This window comes from Balaenoptera physalus (genome assembly GCF_965194825.1).
Source record: "Balaenoptera physalus genome assembly, chromosome: 2".
NCBI classification, from domain to species: domain Eukaryota; kingdom Metazoa; phylum Chordata; class Mammalia; order Artiodactyla; family Balaenopteridae; genus Balaenoptera; species Balaenoptera physalus.
Window position 1 is genome coordinate 115,422,000 of NC_138883.1, and position 23,419 is coordinate 115,445,418.

Here is a 23,419-nt window from a genome sequence, read left to right on the forward strand (position 1 = left end):
CACTGCATTTTGGAAAAACATTGGTGAAGGCTTCACAAAGGAGGTAACATTTTTCTAGTTCTTCAGGAATGAATAGGAGTTTTTTCAGGTACAGGGTATGAGGGAAAGAGATCTGCAAAGGCACAAGGAATTATAAATAGTTCAATATAATTGGAGCATAGGATGATTGCGAATTGTGATAGGAGATGAAGGTAGAAAGATTGATTGTGATCTGATTTTGAAGAGCCCAGAAATCCATGAAAAACCAAACTGAATACTGTGCTTTGTAATTAAGCACAACAATCTGTGATTAGATTCATGTTCTAGAAAGGCTGCCATTTAAGAGGACAGAGATGGAAGGAATGGAGACCAATCAAGAGGCTAGTCTGTAGTCCAGGAGAGAGATTATAAGGGTCTGAACTAAGACAGTGAGAATGGAGAAGAGGATAATTTGAAAAATACTTAGAAGGCATGTACCTGACAGAAAACACTGACTGACAGGATGTGGCATAGATAGAAGGAGAAAAGTCAAAGATGGTGTGTTAGTCATGATTCAGTTATAGATAATACACTCTGGCTAGAGTAAGGAGAAAACAATTGATATATAAGAAATTAGTTATCTACAGAATCATTGGAAGGAATAGGGAAGCAGTCTCTAGACTGGGCCTGGAAAGGATCTCAGAATGATACCACAGAACCAGTCCACCAAGGAAACTGCTACCTTTGCTATAGTCTGGGAGCTGGGTGATCAGGAGGCTTGTCCTGACCTCGACCTCCAGGATCATACCACTTTTTACTTTGAGGATCAGGAAGTTCCCCATTCCCCTCCCCAAAACTTGGCTCCAGAGCCATGCTACCCTACTATAATCTATACCAACAAAATGGCTATCTTGTGTGCTTACTTCCCCACTTAGTTCAGTTCTGATTGCATTGGTGTGAGCAGAAAAGGGGCAGAGTTGTCTCTAAGAAATTATAACCAAAACCAATCTTCAGGTAAATTTGCAGCCTGAGTTTCTAATACATGCATAGTTTAAAATAATTTCAAAATTTAAACATTACTATCTCTAGATACCTGGTAAAAACAAATGCACCTTCTATCTGGAGGAAGTTACTCTCATCCTATCTCAGATAATTCCCATGGATAATTTTTAAGGACAATGACCAACACACAATGAAAAGATTTTTTTAAATAGCCCAGCACACAAGGAAATAAGGCACCATGTATAAGAACTAGCAGGAAAAAAATAGACCACAGAAACAGACCCACAAATACTTTAGATTTGGCGTTATCACTTATAGATTATAAAATGACTATGCCTAATATATCAATATTTCATGGTATAAAAAACAAGGTTGAAAATATCTGGAGAAAACAGGAAATTTTAAAAAAGTGATCCATCGGATTTGAAGGGAAACTAAAGGAACTTCTATAAATGAAAAATATAATAAGCATAATTATTAAAGCTTAATTAAGAGGTTTAACAGCCAATTAGACACACCTGAAAAGAGAATCAGTAAACTGGGAAATAAACTAGAGAAGATTTTGCAAAATGCAGAACAAAGAAAAAAGAACAATATATGGAAAAACGGTTAAGAAATTTGAAGATGGAGTGACTTAGAAGATTTAACATATGTTTGACTGGAGTTTCAAAAAGACACAATAGAGAGCATGGGATAGAGATAACAGCAAATAATTTTTTCAGAATTGATGAAATACACTAATCTATGCATTAAATAAACTCATCCATTCCAAATTTGTTAAATTAAAAGAAATCTACACCTAGTCACATCACAGAACACTCACTATAAAGTAAAAATTTTTCAACAACCAGGAAAAGAGAGGTTATCTTCAAAGGAGTGCACATCAACAGTTGACTTCATAACAGCAACAGTGGAAGCCAGAAGACAGGGTAATGAATGTGTTCAATGTACTGAAGTAAATTAATTGCCAAGCTAGAATTCCATACAGGCAAAAAAGTCTTTTAAGAATGAAGGTGAAAGGGACACCCCTGGTGGCACAGTGGTTAAGAATCTGTCTGCCAATGCAGGAGACACGGGTTCGAGCCCTGGTCCGGGAAGATCCCACATGCCATGGAGCAACTAAGCCCATGCACCACAACTACTGAGTCTGCTCTCTAGAGCCCACGAGCCACAACTACTGAGCCCTCGTACCACAACTACTGAAGGCTGCGCTCCTAGTGACTGTGCTCCGCAACAAGAGAAGCGCACCGCAATGAAGAGTAGCCCCTGCTCACGGAAAGTAGAGAAAGCCCACGCACAGCAATGAAGACCCAACACAGCCCCAAAAAAATTTTTTTAATAAATAAATTAAAATAAAAACCTTAAAAAAATGAATGAAGGTGAAATAAAGACATTTTAAAACAAAATAATAAAAACAAAACTTAAGAGATTTCCCATCAGTATTCCTGCAGTAAATGATAAAGCCTATAAATAAGGCAGAAAGAAACTGATCCCAGATAGAAATTCTGAGGTGCAGGAAGAGCTAAAGAGCAAGGAAAGTATTAAATTTGTGGGATAAAACTAAATGAACATTGACTATATAAAGCAACAATAATAGTATTGTGAGATTTTAAAACGTAGAATTAAAATACACTACGACAGTAGTATATATATTGGGAGGAGTAGATGGAATTATAGTTTTCTACGTCCTTGTATTATCTAGGATGAAAATATAGTAATTAAGTTTAAATGTTAGTAAGTTAAGAGTGCATGTTGTAATTCCTTTGGTAACCAAACAATAAAAGAGTATATAGCTTCCAAACTAGTAAGGTCAGGGCAGGGGTAAGAAGTGGGGAGAAGAAAAGAAGGAAAAGAAACATAGAATATTTGGTCAAATAGAAAGAAAATAAAATGTTAGATTTAACCTAAATACTAGTATATCAGCAATTACACTTGTACCAAGACTCAGTGACTTAAAACAAGAAACATTTTCCCACTGAGTCTATAGGTCAGCTGGGTGCTTCTTCTGCCCTCAGCTCGGGACCTCATGCATCTGCAGTCACCTGAGGGTTGGATAGGGAGCTCTGCAGATCTTCCCTAAGCTCTCACTTTTGGGGGGTCTGAGAGGTTGTAAGCTGGTCTAGAAAGACCTTACTTAGGATGACTTGTCTCTGCTCCACATGGTCTTTCATATACCAGAAATCTTCCTGGTCTTGTTTTCATGGCAAAGGCAGGGTTTGAAGAGAGCGCAGAAACATGCAAGGCCCCTTGAGGCCTAGGCTAAGAACTGGTGCACCATGATTTCCCACATTCTATTGGTCACAGTCACAGGGCAAGATTTAAGAGGCTCGGAGGTATACTTACCTAACTGTGAAATCATATTGTAAAGGGCATGGATTCAAGGGAGCCATTAATTATGACCAAATCTACCTCAATGATAAAATGCAAATGTACTAATTGTTCTGGTTAAAAGTCAAAAATTGTCAGACTCAATTTAAAAAAAAAAGAAGTTCAACTGTATGTTGTGGAAAAGAGACACATCTGAAACATAAGGTTACATAAAGTTTGAAAGTAAAAAAGTGGTAAAAGGTAAACAACATCAATACTAACCAAATAAAAACAAAGTAGCCATTGAGGACTAAATAAACTAAGGTTAAAAGCAATACTAGAAACAAAGAGGATCATTTCAAATGATAATAGGTTCAGTTCGCCAGAAATATCAATTTGCTAATTTAATTTGTCTGCAACCTATAAGCTTAGCCTTAAAAACTTATAAACCAAAAATTGACATTACTGCAAGCCCACAGCTGCAGTGGGAAGTTTTAATACACCTCTGAGTAATTAATAGAAAAAGGATGTAAAATACTTGAACAACATGATTAACAAACTTGACTTAGCCATTTAGAGAACATTACCCCAAACAACTGCAGAACACAAATTCTTTTCAAGCATACATGGAATATTTATAATAATTGATCAAATACTATCTGGAAAGCAGATGTCAACAGATTCCAAAGGATTTACATGGACTATGCTCTCCGTTCAAAATGAAATTAAACTTTAACTCAGTTACAAATGTTAACTAGGAAATCCCCATGTATTTGGAAATTAATGCATTTCTAAATAACCTACAAGTTAAAGACAATTTTATAATGTAATTTTGAAACGACCTTGAACTGAAATGTAGTAAAAATACCACATTTCAAAACTTGTGAGATCAAGTTACAGTGGTGCTAAATGGAAATATTTTAGCCCTGAAATGGGTACATTAGGAAAGAATAAAGACTGAAAATGAATGAGCTAAACATTTATCTAAAGAAGTTAGGAAACCAATAGCAAAATAATCCTGAAGCAAGTTAAAGAAAAGAAATAGTGACATTAAAAACATAATTAATGAAAAATTGATTATTTGAAAAGACTAATAAAAGTGATGGATAATTTGTATATTGCTTTTGTAATTAAAAATCAATAAAATAAATGCAGATAAATACCTATATGTTACCTTCTTCTTTACAAGAGTGAGAAAATTATGCTACTGAAATATCCAGTAAAAGGGACTGATTATGTAAATTGATCTACATCACAACTGAATTTTATTCATTCATTAAAATATTAACTTTAATACCATAGAAAATGCTTATTATATACCATTAAGCAAAAACAGTATACAAAGCTGGATGTTTAGTATGATCTTAACTTTTTACAAAAATTTATAGAAAAAGCCTGCAAAGAAATATGTCTAATGTGAACAATGTTAATGATTTACATAGATTTATATGCTATAGACTTATGGGTGATTTTACTCCATTTCTTTATACTTTTCAAAATGTGTAACCCTTATAATTTCTAAAATAGTTGTGTTATACTCTTAAATTGGGAAAAGGAAGACATTTTTAAAAGATATATTCCTTTTCTGCTCCCAATCTTCAGTTCACAGTTCATAGTAAAGCATTTATATCACTTCCCTGAGAGACACGCTAAGTGGTAGAAACCAGAAAGTGACCTTCATGAAGGATGAGTTGCAGTCCTCTGGAATTCTAGGCTTATGGGTCTGCAAGTGATGCTGTGAGCACTGTTTCTGTTCTTCATAATCAAACGAAGCTTCCTGTTTCACTATTTACCTCCTAATAAGATCTTATCCTGATATGATAACAGTCAGAGGTTTTTGGGTTTTTTGTGTTTTGTTTTTACCTAAACTTAAACCAGCATTTCATTCCATTTCTTTTTTTTATATATAAATTTATTTATTTTATTTATTTATTTTTGGCTGCATTAGGTCTTCTTTGCTGCACGCGGGCTTTCTCTAGTTGTGGTGAGCGGGGGCTACTCTTCACTGTGGTGTGTGTGCTTCTCATTTTAGTGGCTTCTCTTTTTGCAGAGCATGGGCTCTAGGCACATGGGCTTCAGTAGTTGTGGCGCACGGGCTCAGTAGTTGTGGCCCGCGGGCTCTAGAGCTCAGGCTCAGTAGTTATGGCGCACGGGCTTTGTTGCTCTGCAGCATATGGGATCTTCCCAGACCAGACATCGAACCCACGTCCCCTGCATTGGCAGGCGGATTCTTAACCACTGCGCCACCAGGGGAGTCCCTGCATTCCATTTCTAGCTATGGGTAATACTACTGAGCTGCATAATGGAATTATGAACTATTTGTGTGATTTATAAGATGTATAACTAACATATGTTTTATGGGATATAAAGACTTTGAAAGTTTGGTCTACTACATGTGTAATTAGGGTTGGTCCTCTGTGATTATTTAAGTTTTATATTGTTTTTTTTTTACAGTTTTTTCACTTTAGAAATGCTTGAGACATGTTTACGTTGATGATTGGTAGTTGTGAAACAAAAGAATTTGAGTTGTATAGCTTAATTAGTAGAGAGATTGGGGTAGTGAACTGACTTAAAAAAACTCAAACTCATAAAACAGATATTCAAAAAAGCATATGCTACCCTCTAAAGTCAACAAAAACTAGACATATTTTCACAAATCAGATAAGTAACTCTCTAAATCTCTTTACTGTCTTTCTACAGGAAGAAGCAATTCCGGTATCTTCTAGAAACGAAAGGGAAAAAACCTGGTATTGTCAATGAAGAAAATAATGATAGCAAGAGACTTGTGGGAGAAAACACAAATCGTGCTACACTAAATTATACCACAAGAGACTTTTATAATGAAAAGCTGGAGGTAAAACTATCATTATCTTTGGAACCTATTGTCTGGATAAATCCCAAATGGCTTGAGACTTGGGAGTTGTACGTTTCTCTCCTAATCAGTTAGGATAACCTTTTTTTGTTCTGGAATGTTAGCCCGCGTTATATACAGAGCTGGGGACAGTAGGCACCAAGGCATTAGGGAAGAAGTAGAGCCCATAGTTTCAATATATTTAAGCAGAAAAAAAAAATGTTCAAAAGAAATAGGTACCAAAAATCTAGACCAAAGTAGGTCCAGATCTCTCTGAATTAAGAAAACTGGTATAGGCTTGCTCTGAGTACTTAACTAGCCTGTGCCGGCCTGGCAGAGGACACAGCAGAACCTCCTTTTCTGTTCTGTTTGCCTAGGTCCTTGATGTTTTAATTCACTATTTTATTCTCCTACACCATTACCTTCTGTGTTCTTAGTCACATAATTTTAACCTATTCTGTTTCCACCATAGCTATTTAGACAGAAAAGCTGGAACCAATTCTTTATTCCTTTATGTGTTCAGAAGTTTACTGAGGGAACATTGTGCTAGGGTACTGCAGAACTACCAAGAAGAAAGCCATGCAGTGCCTGCCTTGATGGAACTCAGAGAAAGCTGCAGAAACAAGACATCTAAATAACAATAGAAAGTTCAGATTCTACAAGAGATTTTGAGGGGACTAAGTGGTGTGTGTGTATATGTATATATATACACAAAATGGCCAGACATTTTTCAAATGTTTTATAACAGCTGTGAGATTCTTTATTCAAACCATATTGGAGCTGGAAACTCAGTATTTCAAAAGAAAGCAAAACAGCAGAGCTGTTCTTGTTGTAGATAGAGTTCAGAGCTTTATTTGATTGGATCTTCGATTCTTTTCCTTTCCCTCACCTCACCCCCTGTCCTGAAGCATATTTTTGGAACCCATAGGGCTCTAAGGATTATAGCTTGGAAAATGCTTGAGAACTCAGTGCAGCAATCTTTTTATAGCATCCCGAAAAATGTTCAGATTCTGCTTTAAATTCTCCTAGTGCAAGAAAGGTCACTGCTTCATGAGGTAGCTGTATATCACTGAACAACTCTAACAGTGAAGAAATTCTTACCCATGTTAAGCGAAATCTGCCTCCTAATAACTTTCAGCTAGTGATCCTAGTATTATTGCCTTATGTAGAAAAGAGAACAAGTCTTTCTTATGAAAACTCTTCAAATACTTGAAGTCAGTTCCTTGAAGTCCTCTCTATAATCATACTTTCATTCATTCAAAAATCATGTGTTGAGCACCTATCGCACATAATACTTGGGCTGTAAGAAGTTGCTGTCCTTATCCTCATGGATCTCACATTCTAATGGGCGAGATGGACATGTGCAGGGATAAATGTAAACCACTACGTCAAGAGAGTAGAAGAGGGATAGCTTATCCAGGTCAAGAGAGGCTTTCTAGAGAAGAAGCTTCCTGAAATCTTAAAGGATAAAATATAGCTATATGATAAAGGGAAAAGGGCATTTCTAGGAAATAGCACAGTATGAATAAAAGACATGGAAGCATAAATTAGTTAAGGAGAGGGCCAGGAACTTTAAGCAGTTCACTGTTGTTGAAGCACAGAGACTGAGGTAGATGGTGTTAAAAGATGAGACTGGGAAGGTAGTAAGAGGGGAAAGAGGTTGAATTTAATCCCTTGGCAAATAGGAGCTTCCCAATGTTACGAAAAGGGAAAATGAAAGCCAAGCTGGCAGGATTATGAGTCCTTGTCTTCCTGAAAGCAGTCAGTTCTAGGAGTCAAAAATTAATACTGATTTCAATAAAGGACATTTAGAAAAATATCAAAGAGCTGCTTGCAAAACAAGAACAGTTTCATAGAGAAATCTACCAACTCTTTAAGGAACAGACAATTCCAATAATTTTTGAATTGTTCAAGAGTATTAAAAAAAAGGAAAACTTCTTCACTTTTTAAAGTCAGACAGTGTAACATTGAATCCAAACCTTCCAGGACTGCACAGAAGAAGAAAAGCCAGACCAAATACCTAAGAATATTGATGATGCAAAAATCCTTAAAAAATTATATCAAGCAAAATACAGCAGAACATTAAATGAATAATGAAACATTACAGCCAAATATGGTTTAGTCTAGGAATGTGAGAAATATTCGATATCAGTAAATTATTAATAGATCGAAGGTAAAAATTTGTGATTATTTCTATAGATATTCAAAAGGCATTTCATACAATTCAACATCTGTCCTTAATTTTTTCAACTCAATAAATAGGATAATTAGAAATTGGATAGATAGCTGTAGTAATTAAGGCAGTATAGGAATAGATACATAGACCCATGGACAAAACAGCCAGAACTATCCCACGTATATAGGAAAACTTTATACAGATAGCAGGTATTGCAGACTAGTACAGACAGACTATCTAATAAATGCTACTGAGGAAATGGAATATCAAATCAGTAATAAATACAGACCCCCTACTTCACACCACACAAGAAAAATTAACTCCATATCAAATAACCCAAGTATGAAAAGCAAAACTTTAAAGTTCTCATTTAAAAAACAGATGAAACTATGACCTTGATTGGGTAGGCTATGATTTTCTAAAATCCCAAAGGCACAAACTAGAGGGGAAAATTTTGATAAATTTGGCAATAGAAGTCATTTTTATTCAAAACAGGGATAGTTTCAGTGGAGTCATATAAGCAGAGTCCTGATTAAAGTGGTTTGAGCATTAAATAAGCAATCAAGAAGTAAAGACAGCGAATGTTGACTACTGTTTTGAGAAATATCAAAGGGAAAAGAAAAAACCTGAAGCCACATAACATTATAGAAAGAATACTATGCCATTAGGAGACTTGGATTTGAGCCCATGATTCCACCACTTATTTATTGCCTGAAAGATCTTGCCCATGTCCCTTAATCACTTTCTCTTGACTCACAACCTAGCATTCACCACTTCTTAAAAAATATTTAAATCACTGCAACACAAAGTGCTCATTCTCTCTCCTCTGTATATCCTGAGTTGTTAAAGGAATTACTTGAAGTAAGTTTCTCACAAATCAGGGTAAGCAGACCCTTTCATTATACATATGACATGTATAATTCTGTTGCTTGGTAGTTGTTCATTCAACCTCCTGACTCATTCTAAAAAAGATTTAAGATGGACAGAGAGCTTAAAGGGACTTTAAAAGAATCCAGTCATGTTCTTAGACAGGTAAGGAAAACTGGAAACTTAGGTGAACTACTGAGGCTCACATGGTGAGATCCTGACTGAACTGCCTCTAGAACTCAGACCCTCTGATTCCTGACCTTGGCTTCTTTCACAGTATATCATGCTGTTTCCTGAAGTCTTCTTGACCACCCCAGCACAAAGGGCTCTTGCTTCTTTGAACACTGATTGTATTTGCCGTCTAAACATCTCATTCAGCACTTATTTACCGTTTCATTTCTTTCAGTTAAGCTTTTAACATGTGTAGGCCATCTCTCCAACTAGACTGCAGGTTCTACAAGGACTAGACTAGAGTTTTCTGTAGGTTAGTATTAGTAGATGATGTCTAATCCTGAGCAAGTCTCTCGACCTCTGTTGACCTTAGTTTCCCATTTATAAAATGGAGATATGGACTAAATTCCTATACAAATACCATTATAGTTAGCATAACTCTATAACAAATCTACCTTTGACCTACTATTTTTCCTATCTTCATGACAACAAAATTTTAGTTCAATGAAATAATATAAACAATATTGTATAGAGTTCACCTCATCAGGATTGAACTTGTAAAATACTTGATTTATGACCCCGCACAGGGATACTGTGGGCTAGAAAAAAATAAGTATATGAAAGCATTTGAGAATGGAAAAAGCATTATTCAAAGAGCAACAACTTCTTGACAGGTCAGGGCAAGAGAGGTATCTCTAATGTGCTCTTAACAGGATCATTCTGGACATGCAGAGTGCATCGTCCTGGCAGACACCTGATGAGTTTTAGAGTATACTGTATGGAGAGACAGGGTAATTGGCTTCGAAGAGAGAAGAAATGATGAAGTAAAGATGCTTTCAAACACATTTACTAAATTAAGGGTTATTATAATAGATAAAGTTCTGTATCAGCATGTTTATAAAGAAGTCATGGAAGAAACTATAGCAGGAAATTTTAAACCACCAAAAATTGCACTATGCCAATTATGAAAAGTTTAATTTGTATTATGTATAAATTATTTAACAAAATTCATCATTTAAAAATTCTGTAAATTTTTGTTATCCCTTATTACTATAAAATTTTTCCAGCCCCTGCCGCTAGAACATTTTTTAAAATTCAAAATCATGTTTTCAGAAGCTTAGAAATCTGTAAGAGAGGTCTTCTACTTGTGTAAATACATTGCCCATTGTAAAATATTGCTCATTTTAGTTACTGATCTCTGGTGATTCACATTTGTCTTTCTTCCTGGTAGTCCCTTTGTAGCCCAGATTTACTGAGTGTTAAAAGGGAGCAGCTAAATGCTGTTCTCATCGACAAGCTAACTTAGTGCAGGTGGCTAAGTCCCAGACTATATTTCAGAGTTAGTGAAGTTAGGTTCACCAGAGAAGTCGCCAGCTGGAACCATTTGTTATTTATCGCCTATCAAAATCTGTACATATTTTTATGATAGGTCAATTCATGACCTATTGTTTTTAACACATGAACTAAATCAGATCAGCATGTTGATCCCTGAATGGTGAGTGATTACTTAGAGAAATCTTATATGTCATAGGAAAATTTCCAAAATATGCCTCTGTTAGAGGAAGTTAGTGACAATTGGGACTCACCATTAATTTATATTAATTAATCAAGAATCTAAAACATATTTATTTTGTTGTTTTATAAATTGTAAAAATTTGGAAAAGGAAGAGAAATAGAAAAAAGGAGCAAAAAATACTCATTGTCTCAATATGCAAAGACAATCTTAATGACACTTCAGTATAATTTTTTATTAATTTTCTATATATTTTTGTAACTTTTAAAGGAAAATTTCAAACATACAACAAAGTTGAAAGAATTTTGCGGTAAACACTCAATACCCAAACCTAAATTCTACTCTTAGTATTGTACTGTACAGTGTACTTGCTTTGTCACTTACCTATGCATTTACCCATCCTTTATCCATCAACAATCCACCTTATTTTTAAAATTTATTTTAAAGTAATTGCACACATTACCACACCTCTCCCTAAATAATTCAGCATGCAGATCATTAGAATTCAGTATTTCATATAGTTTCTTATTTTGAGGTAAAATTTATATACAATGAAATGTAAATCTTAGGAGTACAGTTGCTAAGTTTTGACAAATACATACACTTATGTAACCCAACCTCTATCAGAATTTCATTTTGTATTTTTCTTTTTCCACTTAACATTATAATGTAAGCATTTTCCTTGTTACTACAAATCTCTGTAGTGTGATTTTAATGGCAATATTTGTTGATATTTTAAATTTAACTATTTTTAAATTATTTTGGTGTTTTGATTTGAGTTGGAGGTTTCAGTATATCCTTTTCCAAGTAGTTAAACCTATTGACACATTGACATTTATTATTTCTTTCTTCCTCCATTTATGTGAATTGCTTCTTCTTTAATTCTGATTATCTGATCTATTCCATTGATTTTTTTCCATATATATTATGGCACTTTCCATCATCATGCCTAGATACTCTCTAAAAGTATCAACAGCCAAAATAAATGTTGAATTCTTGCATTAATCAAAATGGCTTTGTTTCAGCCTCTAGGATGATATTGAGGCCCAGTGCCCCAATAGCCTCGGGCCCAAAACTTCCTCTGTTGTGTTTTGAACCCAGGTTTTTCATTTGCAGACTGCCAGACCCAGAAGTTGAGTGGCAACACTGTCTCTTCTGAAGGCCAAGTTCTGGGTCCCAGGCTTGTATATATGTCCTCTTCCTCCTTGTACACTTTTCCCCCAACTTTGTCCAAATGGTCTTGGCCACATAAGTCAGTGTAATGCATCACTACATGCTTTCCTAAAATACAGAGTGAATTCACAGTATGGATATTTCAAATATGTATATGGATATTAACTGACCTCATACTAATTAAGAGTGTCAGCCTCAATGCCCTGATATATTTACTACTAGAAGTCATGAATCTATGCATTCAGTTAATTTGTGCGAAGTAAACTACTTTCACTGAGAAAGGAGAAAGTCTATCAATGAAGAAATAGTTGTTATGATCCAGTGATTCCAATAAAGAAACACTTTTCTTAACTATAATTTAAAAGCTTTATTTCCCCCCACAATTAGCAAATGGGTTTCATATTAGTTCACCTGCAAGTTTTCTTCCTACAGCTGCCAAGAAATACATTTTTAACAGAGCTGTCCCACGGAGGTGGGAGTGGACTGGACAGAAGTGAGCTCCCAGTTGCTGTCTTTACTCAAGCAGAGCTCTGTGTCCAGAGTGTCTAGGAGAGTCTTCCTGCTATGAGGGGTGGGGGTCAGAATAGATTATTTCAAGTTTCTCTGGTTCAGCTAATTGTTGCTTTGGTTTGGGGATTAATTATGATTGACTGTAAAATGTTCTTTTTTTTAACAGGAAATAAAGGAAAAAAAGAAATTCTGCAAGATGTATATCGAGGATCTTGTGAAGGAAGCCACAGAAATCAACATGAAAAATGAGGCTTTGCAGAAGCTTTGGCCACAGATGTTCATTGAGCTTGTTAGGGATGCAGTCATGGAGATCCGCAATAAAAATTCCTATATGAAGCTTTGCCTACAGCAGATAACTGACCAAAAATAGAAATGGCTTTTAGTTACAGTTGATTTTTGCAGTTTTATGTTTTTGAAGGTTGAAAATATGCAGGTTAAACATGTTAAAACAACAACAACACTATCCTACAAACTAGAAAGACTAGCGTCAAAGCATTATTGCCTACTGTTCTTGTAGTTAAAGGTTAGGAAGGAAAGAAGGAAAGAGAGGGAAAGGGAGGAGTCATTTCCTAGGTATGTTGACCAAGCAATCTTTGGGAACTAAGCAGTCTTTAGAGATAGGCTGGGCCTTGAATGGGCCCCGCATCTTCAGTTCTTGCTTTGACTGGTGCCCCTGCTATAGCCCAAAGCACGTAGTATTTGCTCATGGTTCAGCATGAGTTGCTTCTATCTACTTTCAGCTGATAATTTTTAGTTACTTGCCTCTTTATTTTATGTCATTATTTCAAAGCCAAAAATATGTTCTTTTTTATGAGTGAAGAATAAACTTATTAATAAATTAGTTTAAAAGAAAATGTGTTTGCCTCCTTAATCCGGTCAGAATTGTCATATTTATTATATGTTTCTCTTTAGCTGAGTGGGAGCCCTTCTCTTCACTTATATAGGAAGAGGCCTCATTATTCTAAGGATGCATCCTCAGGGCACCAAAGGGGGTCCTGGGGGGTCACTATAGGCAGAAGATATGAAAATGAGTCAAAACTGGGGCAGGAAGAAAATGCTTTTTCTTAGGAGATCCTGAGTGTATGTAAAATGTAGTGACTAATCATTAAGTCTCCTTCTCTGAATGGTGTTTCTTTCTGTTGTTAGCTATTCTAAGGCTCTTTTTTTAGGTAGGCATGTATACCTGTACCTCAAAATTATTAGGGATTTATGAGTGAAAGTTTCTAATTTTTCTAATTCCAGTTGAAGGTCAAACAGGTAAATAAGATGTAAGCCAGGTGTTGTCATACTTCCTGCTGGTTAGGAAGGTGTTTGGAGCCCATTACCATAGCCAGAAGTGATACAACTTTAGAAACACAATCTTACAGGCCAATAAATAGGAATTCTCCAATTTGCTCAGATTTTACCGGGCAACTCTGTCACAACAGGACCACCAGGATGTGGGAAAATGAGAACAGAAGTTACGGGACAACAAAGTCCTACGGAAATGCTCAGAAGGAAGTGAGGTAAGCTGCCTTTGCAGTTCTAAGAAAGGCCTACATCCTTAAGAGCTCGCGGTCACCCTCGCCCAAGAAGGAGTGCTCAAGTTTAGGAGGTTAGCATCATGTTTCAGAACATAGCCTTTTAAGTCTCACTGTCCCGGGTTTGCATCTCAGCACTTCAGCTCCCAGTTTAGCTTGTGACCCATCTGCACCTCAATGTCCTCATAATAGTACCTACCTCATAAGATTGTTCTGAGGATCAAATGAGATAACGCATTTAAAGCATTTATCATAATGCCTGGCACAAAGCGACCACCCAGTCAAAGAAGCTGTTCTTCGTCTTCTTCTAGAAACAGGTTGAACCACAGAGTTGATGCCCCAGGACAGGAAGAACTCAGTGTCTCCTGATAATCCTCTGTCTCTAAATTGAAACATATGGACCATCTCTCATCTGTCTGGTAAAGGGTGATCTCTCCCGGGGTCTCTGTCTTATTTGGTATAGAAATGAGACCTACCTTGAGGGTGATGTTGAGATGAGAAATAAGAATATCTTGTTCGTGGGCTTCTAGGAAATAGGAGAGGCAAGAACATGTGACTCCTCAGGCATGTGGGGAACAGTTGCTCGCTCAAGGCCAGGCAGGTGAACGCCTGGTTGTTTCAGAAATGACCTGTCTAGCTTCCTGAATGCTGCCTCTCCGCCCCTAACCCTCCCACCCCTGATGCTAAAGAGACTTGACCCTCACATTCACATGAATTCTTGGCCCTCCACAATCCTCCTGGGTATTTAAGGAACTGAAGGTCAGCACACACTGACTTGGCAGAAAGCCTACATGCACTGCTGCCTCTGCCCAGACCACCTGCTTCTGGCCTTCTCGTTCCTGAAACCAAACCTCCTTAATGCCCCAGCTTTAGTCACTTGGTCTCTCATCCCTTTGTACCTGGGCCCCCTCTTGACTACACCCACTGTCTCATACCGATTGATTTCTATTACTTGAATCCTTATTTTGCCTGGTCCCAAACTCCCACTGGCTGTGTCCTCCCATATAATTCTTGTCCCCTGCAGCTAAGCTTCCTCCCAACCCATGCTTGCTGGAGTTCCTGGGTGAGAATTAAGCCCAGATGAAAGGACAAGGGGACCTGGGTCTACTGTGGCTGGAATCAACTGAGGGCCCTATGTTGCTAGTGGTGATCCCTGGAACAAGTTGTCCTCTCTACTTGGGGCTTTCCAGGGTCTTTGGGAAGGGGGAAGAGATGCACACCCCACAGTCTGAGACTGTCAAGGCTAGTATGTTCTGAAGGATTGCTTTTTTCCAAAAGGGATCTCGAGCAGAAACAGAATATCGCCGCAAAAGCAGAAATGTCCAGTATCTGCCATCTGGCGAGATACTGTCCCCCATGTTCTGGTTCAGCAGTTAGGTTGTTAACGTGTGCTGTTACATCTGGGGATGGCTGCTAAGTGTGCTGTTGGATCTGAGGCTAGCTAAGTGTGCTACTGTCTGAGGATGGTGCTGGTATCAGCTCCCCACTTCCAGAACTTCACTCCACTAAAGGCCTGGCACGTGAGACAGTGAAGCCTTACCCTGCTCCTGATCTACTCCTGACGAGGGCAGGGACTACAGTGGAATTCATATTCTCCTCCACTGACTAATAATAATCATAACAACAACTAAGATTTATTGGGTGGCGCCTTGCATTATTCTAAGCTCTTTACATGCATTGTCTCATTTAATCTCCCCACACTGTGATATACATGTGCTATTACCCCTATTTGAACATTAGAAAACTGAGGCAGAGAGGTTAAAAACCTCACCCAAGGGTATTTCAGCCAGTATATAGTAGATAGGACCTGCATTCATAACCACTGTTAGTCTTAAGCATCTGGCATCTGAGTAAAATAAATGAAAGAATGAAAAGAAAGGAAGGAAAGGAAAGGAAGAGGAAGGAAAGGAGAGAAGGACAAAAGAAGTGAAAAGAAGAACCTGGCTAGTTAGCAAGGCAAAAATGCAAAACAGAATACAGAGATACTGCTCAGGAGAGTATTAAGTTAAATCTTGAAGAACAAAGGTTAGTTTTCCTAACCTGCTTTTATGGGTCAGCTGGAGATGGAATGGTTCCTGTTGCCAAGAAGTTCAGAGCCAAGTTTGAAACTTGATCACGGTGACTGTGGTTAACCAGTATTGGTGGAATATTTATCTTTGATCCTGATTTTCTACTTAGGTTTATGTTTTCCTGGCTCGTTGTATGTATCTTTTGTTGCAAGCTTCCTCAAATCCTTTCTGGAAAGAGGATAAGGATAAATAAATGAGCTAAAGTATGCCCCAACTCCAAAGAATACACTACTCCTATATTTTTGGGCAATGAAATACTTTACAGTTTCTCTCCAGGAGACAATGAAACTATTAATTCCTTACACCAGTCTCTCTAAGCTTGAGTTATCAGAGAGTTGACTTCTTTCTTCTCTTTGTTTACCTTGAAATATATCAACATGCAGAAATGCAGGTAGAATAGTATGTCAAATAAATACCCTGTATCCACCACCAAGCATAACAGATATTAATATTTTTCCACATTTGCTTCAGATTTTAAAAATAAAACATCACTGGAGCCTCTGTGTACCTCTTTCCCTAGAGGTACCACTATCCTGAATTTGATGCTTATCATTCATTCATGTTTTCATACGATTCCTATTTATGCATACATGCATAGGGAGTTCATTGAATTGACTTATATTTTCATACTTTATATAAATAGTATCATGCAGTATGTATTTTTTGCATATTTTTTTTCCATTCAGTATTCTGTTTCTGAGTAGCTCTACCCAGAAACATAACTGATGGGAGTAACTCTACTTTCTTTTTTACTGCTGTTTCATATTTGACTGTATGACCAATGCATGATTTATATATCCATTTTCTTGTTGGTGGGCATTGAGTGATTTCTGGTTTATAACTATTACACACAATGCTGCTTTGAATATATGTGCTCACATGTCTTGAGTTTTGGGGGTACACATTTGGCAGTGGAGTTTCTGGGTCATATGCACACATTCAACTGCATTAAATATTGTCAAATTGCTTTCTGAAGTCATTATCAGTTTACATTCCATAAGCAGAGAATACAGTTCAGTTGTTCCACATACTCAATGACAATTAGATTTTTTTTTTAATTCTTTATTGAATTTGTTACAGTGTTGCTTCTATTTTATGTTTTAGGGGGGTTTTTTGGCTGCAAGGCATGTGGGATCTTAGCTCCCCGATCAGGGATCGAACCCGCACCCCCTGCGTTGGAAGGTGAAGTCTTAACCACTGGACCACCAGGGAAGTCCTGACAATTAGATTTTAATTTTTGCAATCTGATGTGTTAATGTGAGGTATGTGTGTGTACTTGAAGGTGGCTTTTGTGCAGAGAAGAGATTGTTCAAGACCTTTTTTTTTTCTTAACATCTTTATTGGAATATAATTGCTTTACAATGGTGTGTTAGTTTCTGCTGTATCACAAAGTGAATCAGCTATACAGATATATATATATCCCCTCCTTCTTGCGCCTCCCTCCAACTCTCCCTATCCCACCCCTCCAGGTGGTCACAAAGCACCAAGCTGATCTCCCTGTGCTATGCGGCTGCTTCCCACTAGCTATCTATTTTACATTTGGTAGTGTATATATGTCCATGCCAGTCTCTCACTTCGTCCCAGCTTACCCTTCCCCCTCCCCATGTCCTCAAGTCCATTCTCTACATCTGCATTTTTATTCCTGTCCTGCCCCTAGGTTCTTCAGAACCACTTTTTTTTTTTTTTTTTTTTGGTTCCATATATATGTGTTAGCATACGGTATTTGTTTTTCTCTTTCTGACTTACTTCACTCTGTATGACAGACTCTAGGGTCATTCACCTCACTACAAATAACTCAATTTCGTTTCTTTTTATGGCTGAGTAATATTCCATTGTATATATGTGCCACATCTTCCTTATCCATTCATCTGTCGATGGACACTTAGGTTGCTTCTATGCAAGACCTTTTTTTAAAGGTGAAATTTATATACAGTGAAATGCACTTAAGTGTAAAATCTGATTAATTTTGAAAATATCATCAACAACCCAATTAAGATATAAAACATTTTAATCACTTGAGAAAAGTTGTTCTAGTCTATCCTTGCCCTCCCCTATGAGCTACTATTTTTCCAATTTTGTTCACCATTGATTGATTAATTTTGTCTCTTCTAGAACTTCTTGTAAATGGAACAATACAGTATGTACTCTTGTGTCAGGCTTCTTTTACCCAACATATGTTTTTGAGAATCACTCATATTGTTTCATGTATCAGAAATTGATAATTTTTTATTGCATATTGTGAAGATACCACAATTTGTTTAGCCATTCTATTGGGTTGTTTCTAACTTTGGGGCTATTATGAATAGACATTTTTTACAAGTCTTTTTGTTCAATGGAACTACTGGGTCATAGAATAGTTTTAAGTTGGACTTTATAAGGAATTGCCATACATTTTTTCAAAGTGTTTGTACGATTTTACACTCCCTTCAGCAATGTATAGAGAGTTCTAACTGCTCCACATATTTGCCAACATTTGTTGTTGTGAGCCTTTATTATTTTTAACAATTCTAGTGTGGCTTTTTCAGCCATCTCATTGTTGCTTTAATTTTATTTTCTCTGATGTCTAATGATGTTAATCATGTTTTTATGTGCTTTTTAGTCATTTTTATTTCTTCTTTTGTGAAGTAAATGTTCAGGTCTATTGCCCAATTTTAAAATTTGAATTGTCTTTTTATTATTGATTTGTATGGGTTCTATATATGTTCTAGATAAAATACTTCTGTTTTGAATTATGATTAAGTCAATTCATTGATTCTACTTTTATGGCAAGTGCTTTTTGATGTTCTTTCTAAAATTGTTTGCCTGCCCAAAGTTTGCAAAGATATTCTCCTCTGTTTTCTTCTGGAGGCTTTATAGTTTTAACTATTACATTCAGGACTATTATCCTCCTTGAATTAATTTTTGTGAATGCTGTGAAGTAGGGGTCAAACTTCATTTTCTTTTCCATATGGAAACCCAGTTGTTCCTGTATAACTTGGTGCAGAAAAGTTCCTTTCTCCCATTGAATGGCCTTAGCAATTTATTGGAAAATCAATTGAGTTGTATATGTGTGGGTCTCCTTCTAGACTTACTATTCTTTTCCATTTAAAATTTTTTACATGAATACCGTACTGTCATGATTACTGTAGCTCTGTAGTAAGTCTTGAAATCACGTAATGTAGTTCTTTCAACTTTATTTTTATTTTACAAAATTGTTTTAGCTAGTCTAGGTCTTTGCATTTCCATATAAATTTTAAAATCAGCTTGCCAATTTCTACAAAGAAAATGATTTGGGGCATTTTTATTGGGATTATAGTGGCTCTATAGATGAATTGGGGAAGATAGATATCTTAATATATTGAATCTTCCAATGCATGGATATGAGATATCTCTTCATTTATTTAGATCATTTTTTCAGCAAAATTTTGTAAGTTTCAGTTTAAATTTTATTCTGAAATAAATTTATTTATGACTTTTTTATATTTTAAAGTATTTTAAAGTTTCACTTCCAATTGTTTTTGCTAGTATATAGTAATACAATTTATTTTTATATATAGCTGATCCTCATTATTTGTAGATTCTGTATTTGCAAATTCACCTATTGCTAAAGGATATTTGTAACCCCAAAGTCAATACTCACAGTTCTTTCATGTTCATTCACAGACATGGGCAGGGTGATGAAAAATTTAAGTCAACCAACACACACCTCCCAGCTGAGGTCACGGAAGGCAACATTCTGCCTTCTTGTTTTAGTTGTCACAATGTAAACAAGTGTCCTTTTCATAGTATATTTAGTGTCACATTTGTTGCACTTTTATCTTTTCTGTTGGTGATGTTGCTGTTTAAAATGTCCCCTAAGGTAGTGCTGAACTGCTCTCTGGTGTTCCTAAGCACAAGAAGGTTGTGATGTGCCTAACAGGAAAAATACATGTGTTAGATGAGCTTTGTTCAGGCATGAGTTATAACGCTGTTGGCCATGAGTTCAATGTTATTGAATCAACAATATATATTTTAAAAGATGTCTTTAAACAAAAACACACATTAAAAAAAGGTTCCTATTGATTGACTGTCAAAAGTGTTGTACTCAGGTTCACGAGAACGTAACCCTGCATTTTTCCTAGGAGCAAATGCTAGTATTTGCTAATTCAGTGTTCACAACATCTTTATAGGATAAAACTTCAGTGAATAATGAGAATCTACTATATTGACTTTGTATCCTGTAACCATGCTCTCCTAATTTTGATAGATTCTTTTGTGGATTTCTTAGGATTTTCCAAAAATCATTTTGTCTTCAAATACAATGTTACATCTTCCTTTCCAGTTATTATACCCTTTGTTTCTTTTTCTTTCTTTATTGCACAGGCTAGGACTGCCAGCTTAATGTCTAAAAGAAATGGTAAGCGTGGTCATCATTATTTTATTCCTAATCTTACAGTAAAAGTTCTATATTTCACTATTATAAGTTTAGCTGTAGGTTTACATAGATAACCTTTGTCAGACGGGGGAAATTCCCTTTTATTCCTAGTTTGCTGAAAGTTTTTTTATCGTAAATGAATATTGACTTTTGTAAAACATTTTTCTACATCTGTTGAAATAATCATATGACCCTTTTCCTTCATGCTGTTAATGTTATTGATTACACTGATTGATTCCCAAAGGTTAAATGAGCTTTGCATTATTACTAGGATAATATAATGATATCCTTTAACATATTACTAGATTTTGTTTGCTAAAATTTGTTTAAAGGTGTCTTTGTCTATGTTTATTAGGAATATTGGTCTGTAAGATTTTTCCTGTTGCATCTTTTTTCAGGTTTTGGTATCAAGGTTAATTTGGCCTCATAAAACTAGTGGGAAAGTGTTCCCATCTACTGTGTTTTCTGAAAAAAACAGAAGAAGAGCTATACCCTTTAAAATATATGCTAAATTTCCTTGTGATTTATTCTTTGACTTGGAGGTTATTAAGAAGTGTGTTGTTCAATTTCCAAGTATTTGGCCCATTATTTGAATAATAAAACTTTTCATGTCCTGTTGATATGTGTGTGGTATCACCAGTATCAACATCTGAACCAAAGTTTGATTGAGGAGTCTATCTCAGTTCTGAAAGGTGACTATAATATCTGTATATCAATTTAGGTCAAAATTCTTAAGTATGTTGTTCAAATCATTTATCTTTTTTATCCTGCTTAGTCTATTGATTATTGAAAGACTCAAAATCTCTGACTAGGATTTTGGATTTATCCATTTCTCTTTGTATTCTATTATTTTTTGCTTTATGCATTTAAGGGCACGTTATTAAGTGCATACAAATGAAAAACTTACATATCTTACTGGTGAGATGATGTTTTTGACATTATGAGATAGCTCTTTTATCTCTAGAAATTCTTTGGCCTTAAAGTCTATTTTGTTCAATATTAATATAGCTACATCAGCTTTCTTTTTTTTACAATTTGAATGAGATATTTTTGTATACTTTAATTTCAACCTTTCTATATCCTTATGTTTTAGGTGTGTTTCTTTTAAACAGCATATAATTTATATTTTTATCCAGTCTAACAATCCAGCCTTTTAAATGTGAACTTAGTTCATTTGCATTTACTGTAATATAAAATTAACTGGGTTTAAATTAACCACCTCAACTTGTGCTTTTACTTATCCCACCTCTTCCATGTTTTATTTCTTTCTGTTTTTTCATCCTTAATTGCTTCCTTTTGAATTATTGGGTATTATTGGGTATTAAATTATGGATATTTTTTAACCATAATTTTCTCTATATGGATTTAGAAGTTATACACTCTTTCTATTTTTTGAATGACTTCCCTAGAACATATATATATGATAGTTTTATAATGAACAATGAATTGAGAGTTAGAGGTAAAAGCACCACCAGTTCAATAAAACCCAAATTTTATATAGACTTAATAATGTACATTTGTACTTCATAGTCACACTTTTATATTTCATCTGTTCATGTCAAATCATCATTTTACACAGTTCCATATGCCCAGCACATTCATTTTCTCATTCTTTACACTGGAATCAGCTCACTATTTAAATTTATATAATTTGCATTAATTTAATATGTACATCATTATTCTTGACCAATAAACCATTTTTGTGAACTGTGGCTAAATACATTATAATAGAAATGAGAAATATGCAAATTAAGGAAACATTCATTCAACAAATATTTATTTGAGTACTTATGAGCATATTGAGTATATGCCAGGCATTGTGCTGTGGCTCAGAATATAAAAGAGAACAATAATAGATGTGGCCTCATAAAACTCATAGTCAAGTAGACAGTACAGTGTGAATGGTGGGAAGCTACGTTAGCCCAGAGGAACTCTATTGACTGATTTTCATCAGAAAACAACTGTTTGGAAGATGGATAATCTTTAAGAATAAAAATATAGGAATGTGTCTATACTTCTGTGAAAATAATTTTATGTTCCAAGTTTGTGGAATATATATATATATATATATATATATATATATATATATATATATATATATATAAACAATTTTTAAAGTATTTTTGACCTCTCTGAAACTACCAGATTATCTGCAGCCCACTCATTTAAACTGCTGGGGTCCAACAATGGTCTAGAGAAAGTGATTTGAAAAATATACATATAGATGTGTTTTTTAAATATCCCCCTCCAGCAGTGTAGCAGAATTTTGGTTGGTGGGATTAACTTCACTTCCTTGCTCCAGGGTTGAGCCTTGATTGACAAAAGTTGGTTAACATAGTCTCTTATCTCTTGCTACAGTCATTGTGCAGTGAATCAGATTTAAGCCAATCAACATATGGAATTTCTCTAGCATCAGTAATTGGTTCAGTAGGGCCAATCAGAGAGAAGTACAGTTTTGTTTTGTTTTGTTTTGCTTTATGCTTTGAATGGTTGGGAATGAGAGAGTTGTCTCTCTCTTGCTCTCAATACAAGATGTACAAATCTGAAGTCTGGAACTCCTGTAGCTCTTTAATATCACAAAAGAAATCACCCACACTCAAAAGGGATTGCTGGTAAATTAAAGAGGACTGGAAGAGTCCTGTTGGAACTATGCTTGAAGCCCTCTCTACTGCTGGACATTTTCTCTGCTGACTGATGTCTGGGGCCTCAGGAAGGAAGACGCATAGGCTGGCATCTGGAACAATCTGAAGGATTATTGACTCATATGTCTGGTGGTTGATGCTAGACTGGGACTTCCCCTGGGGCTGTCACCCACAACACCCACACATGGCTTCTTCAAGTAGCTGATTAGGATTCCTCATAGCATGGCAGCTGGGTTCCAAGAGAAAGCATCCCAAGCTCTATCATCT

At 35.8% G+C, this 23,419-nt stretch overlaps 1 protein-coding gene across 9 annotated transcripts in view; it reads left to right on the forward strand.

Annotated features, from left to right (window-relative positions):
* LRRC49 (leucine rich repeat containing 49) overlaps positions 1 to 13,382 on the forward strand; it is a 128,539-nt gene extending 115,157 nt beyond the window's left edge. For all 9 annotated transcript variants that reach the window (XM_082443787.1, XM_082443791.1, XM_082443784.1 and 6 more), the window contains 2 exons: positions 5,968 to 6,121; positions 12,695 to 13,382. In XM_082443787.1, coding sequence (XP_082299913.1) covers positions 5,968 to 6,121; positions 12,695 to 12,898 — 358 coding nt within the window. In that variant the 3' untranslated portion in view covers positions 12,899 to 13,382. The remainder of the gene's footprint in view (positions 1 to 5,967; positions 6,122 to 12,694) is intronic.
* Positions 13,383 to 23,419: the final 10,037 nt, after the last annotated feature.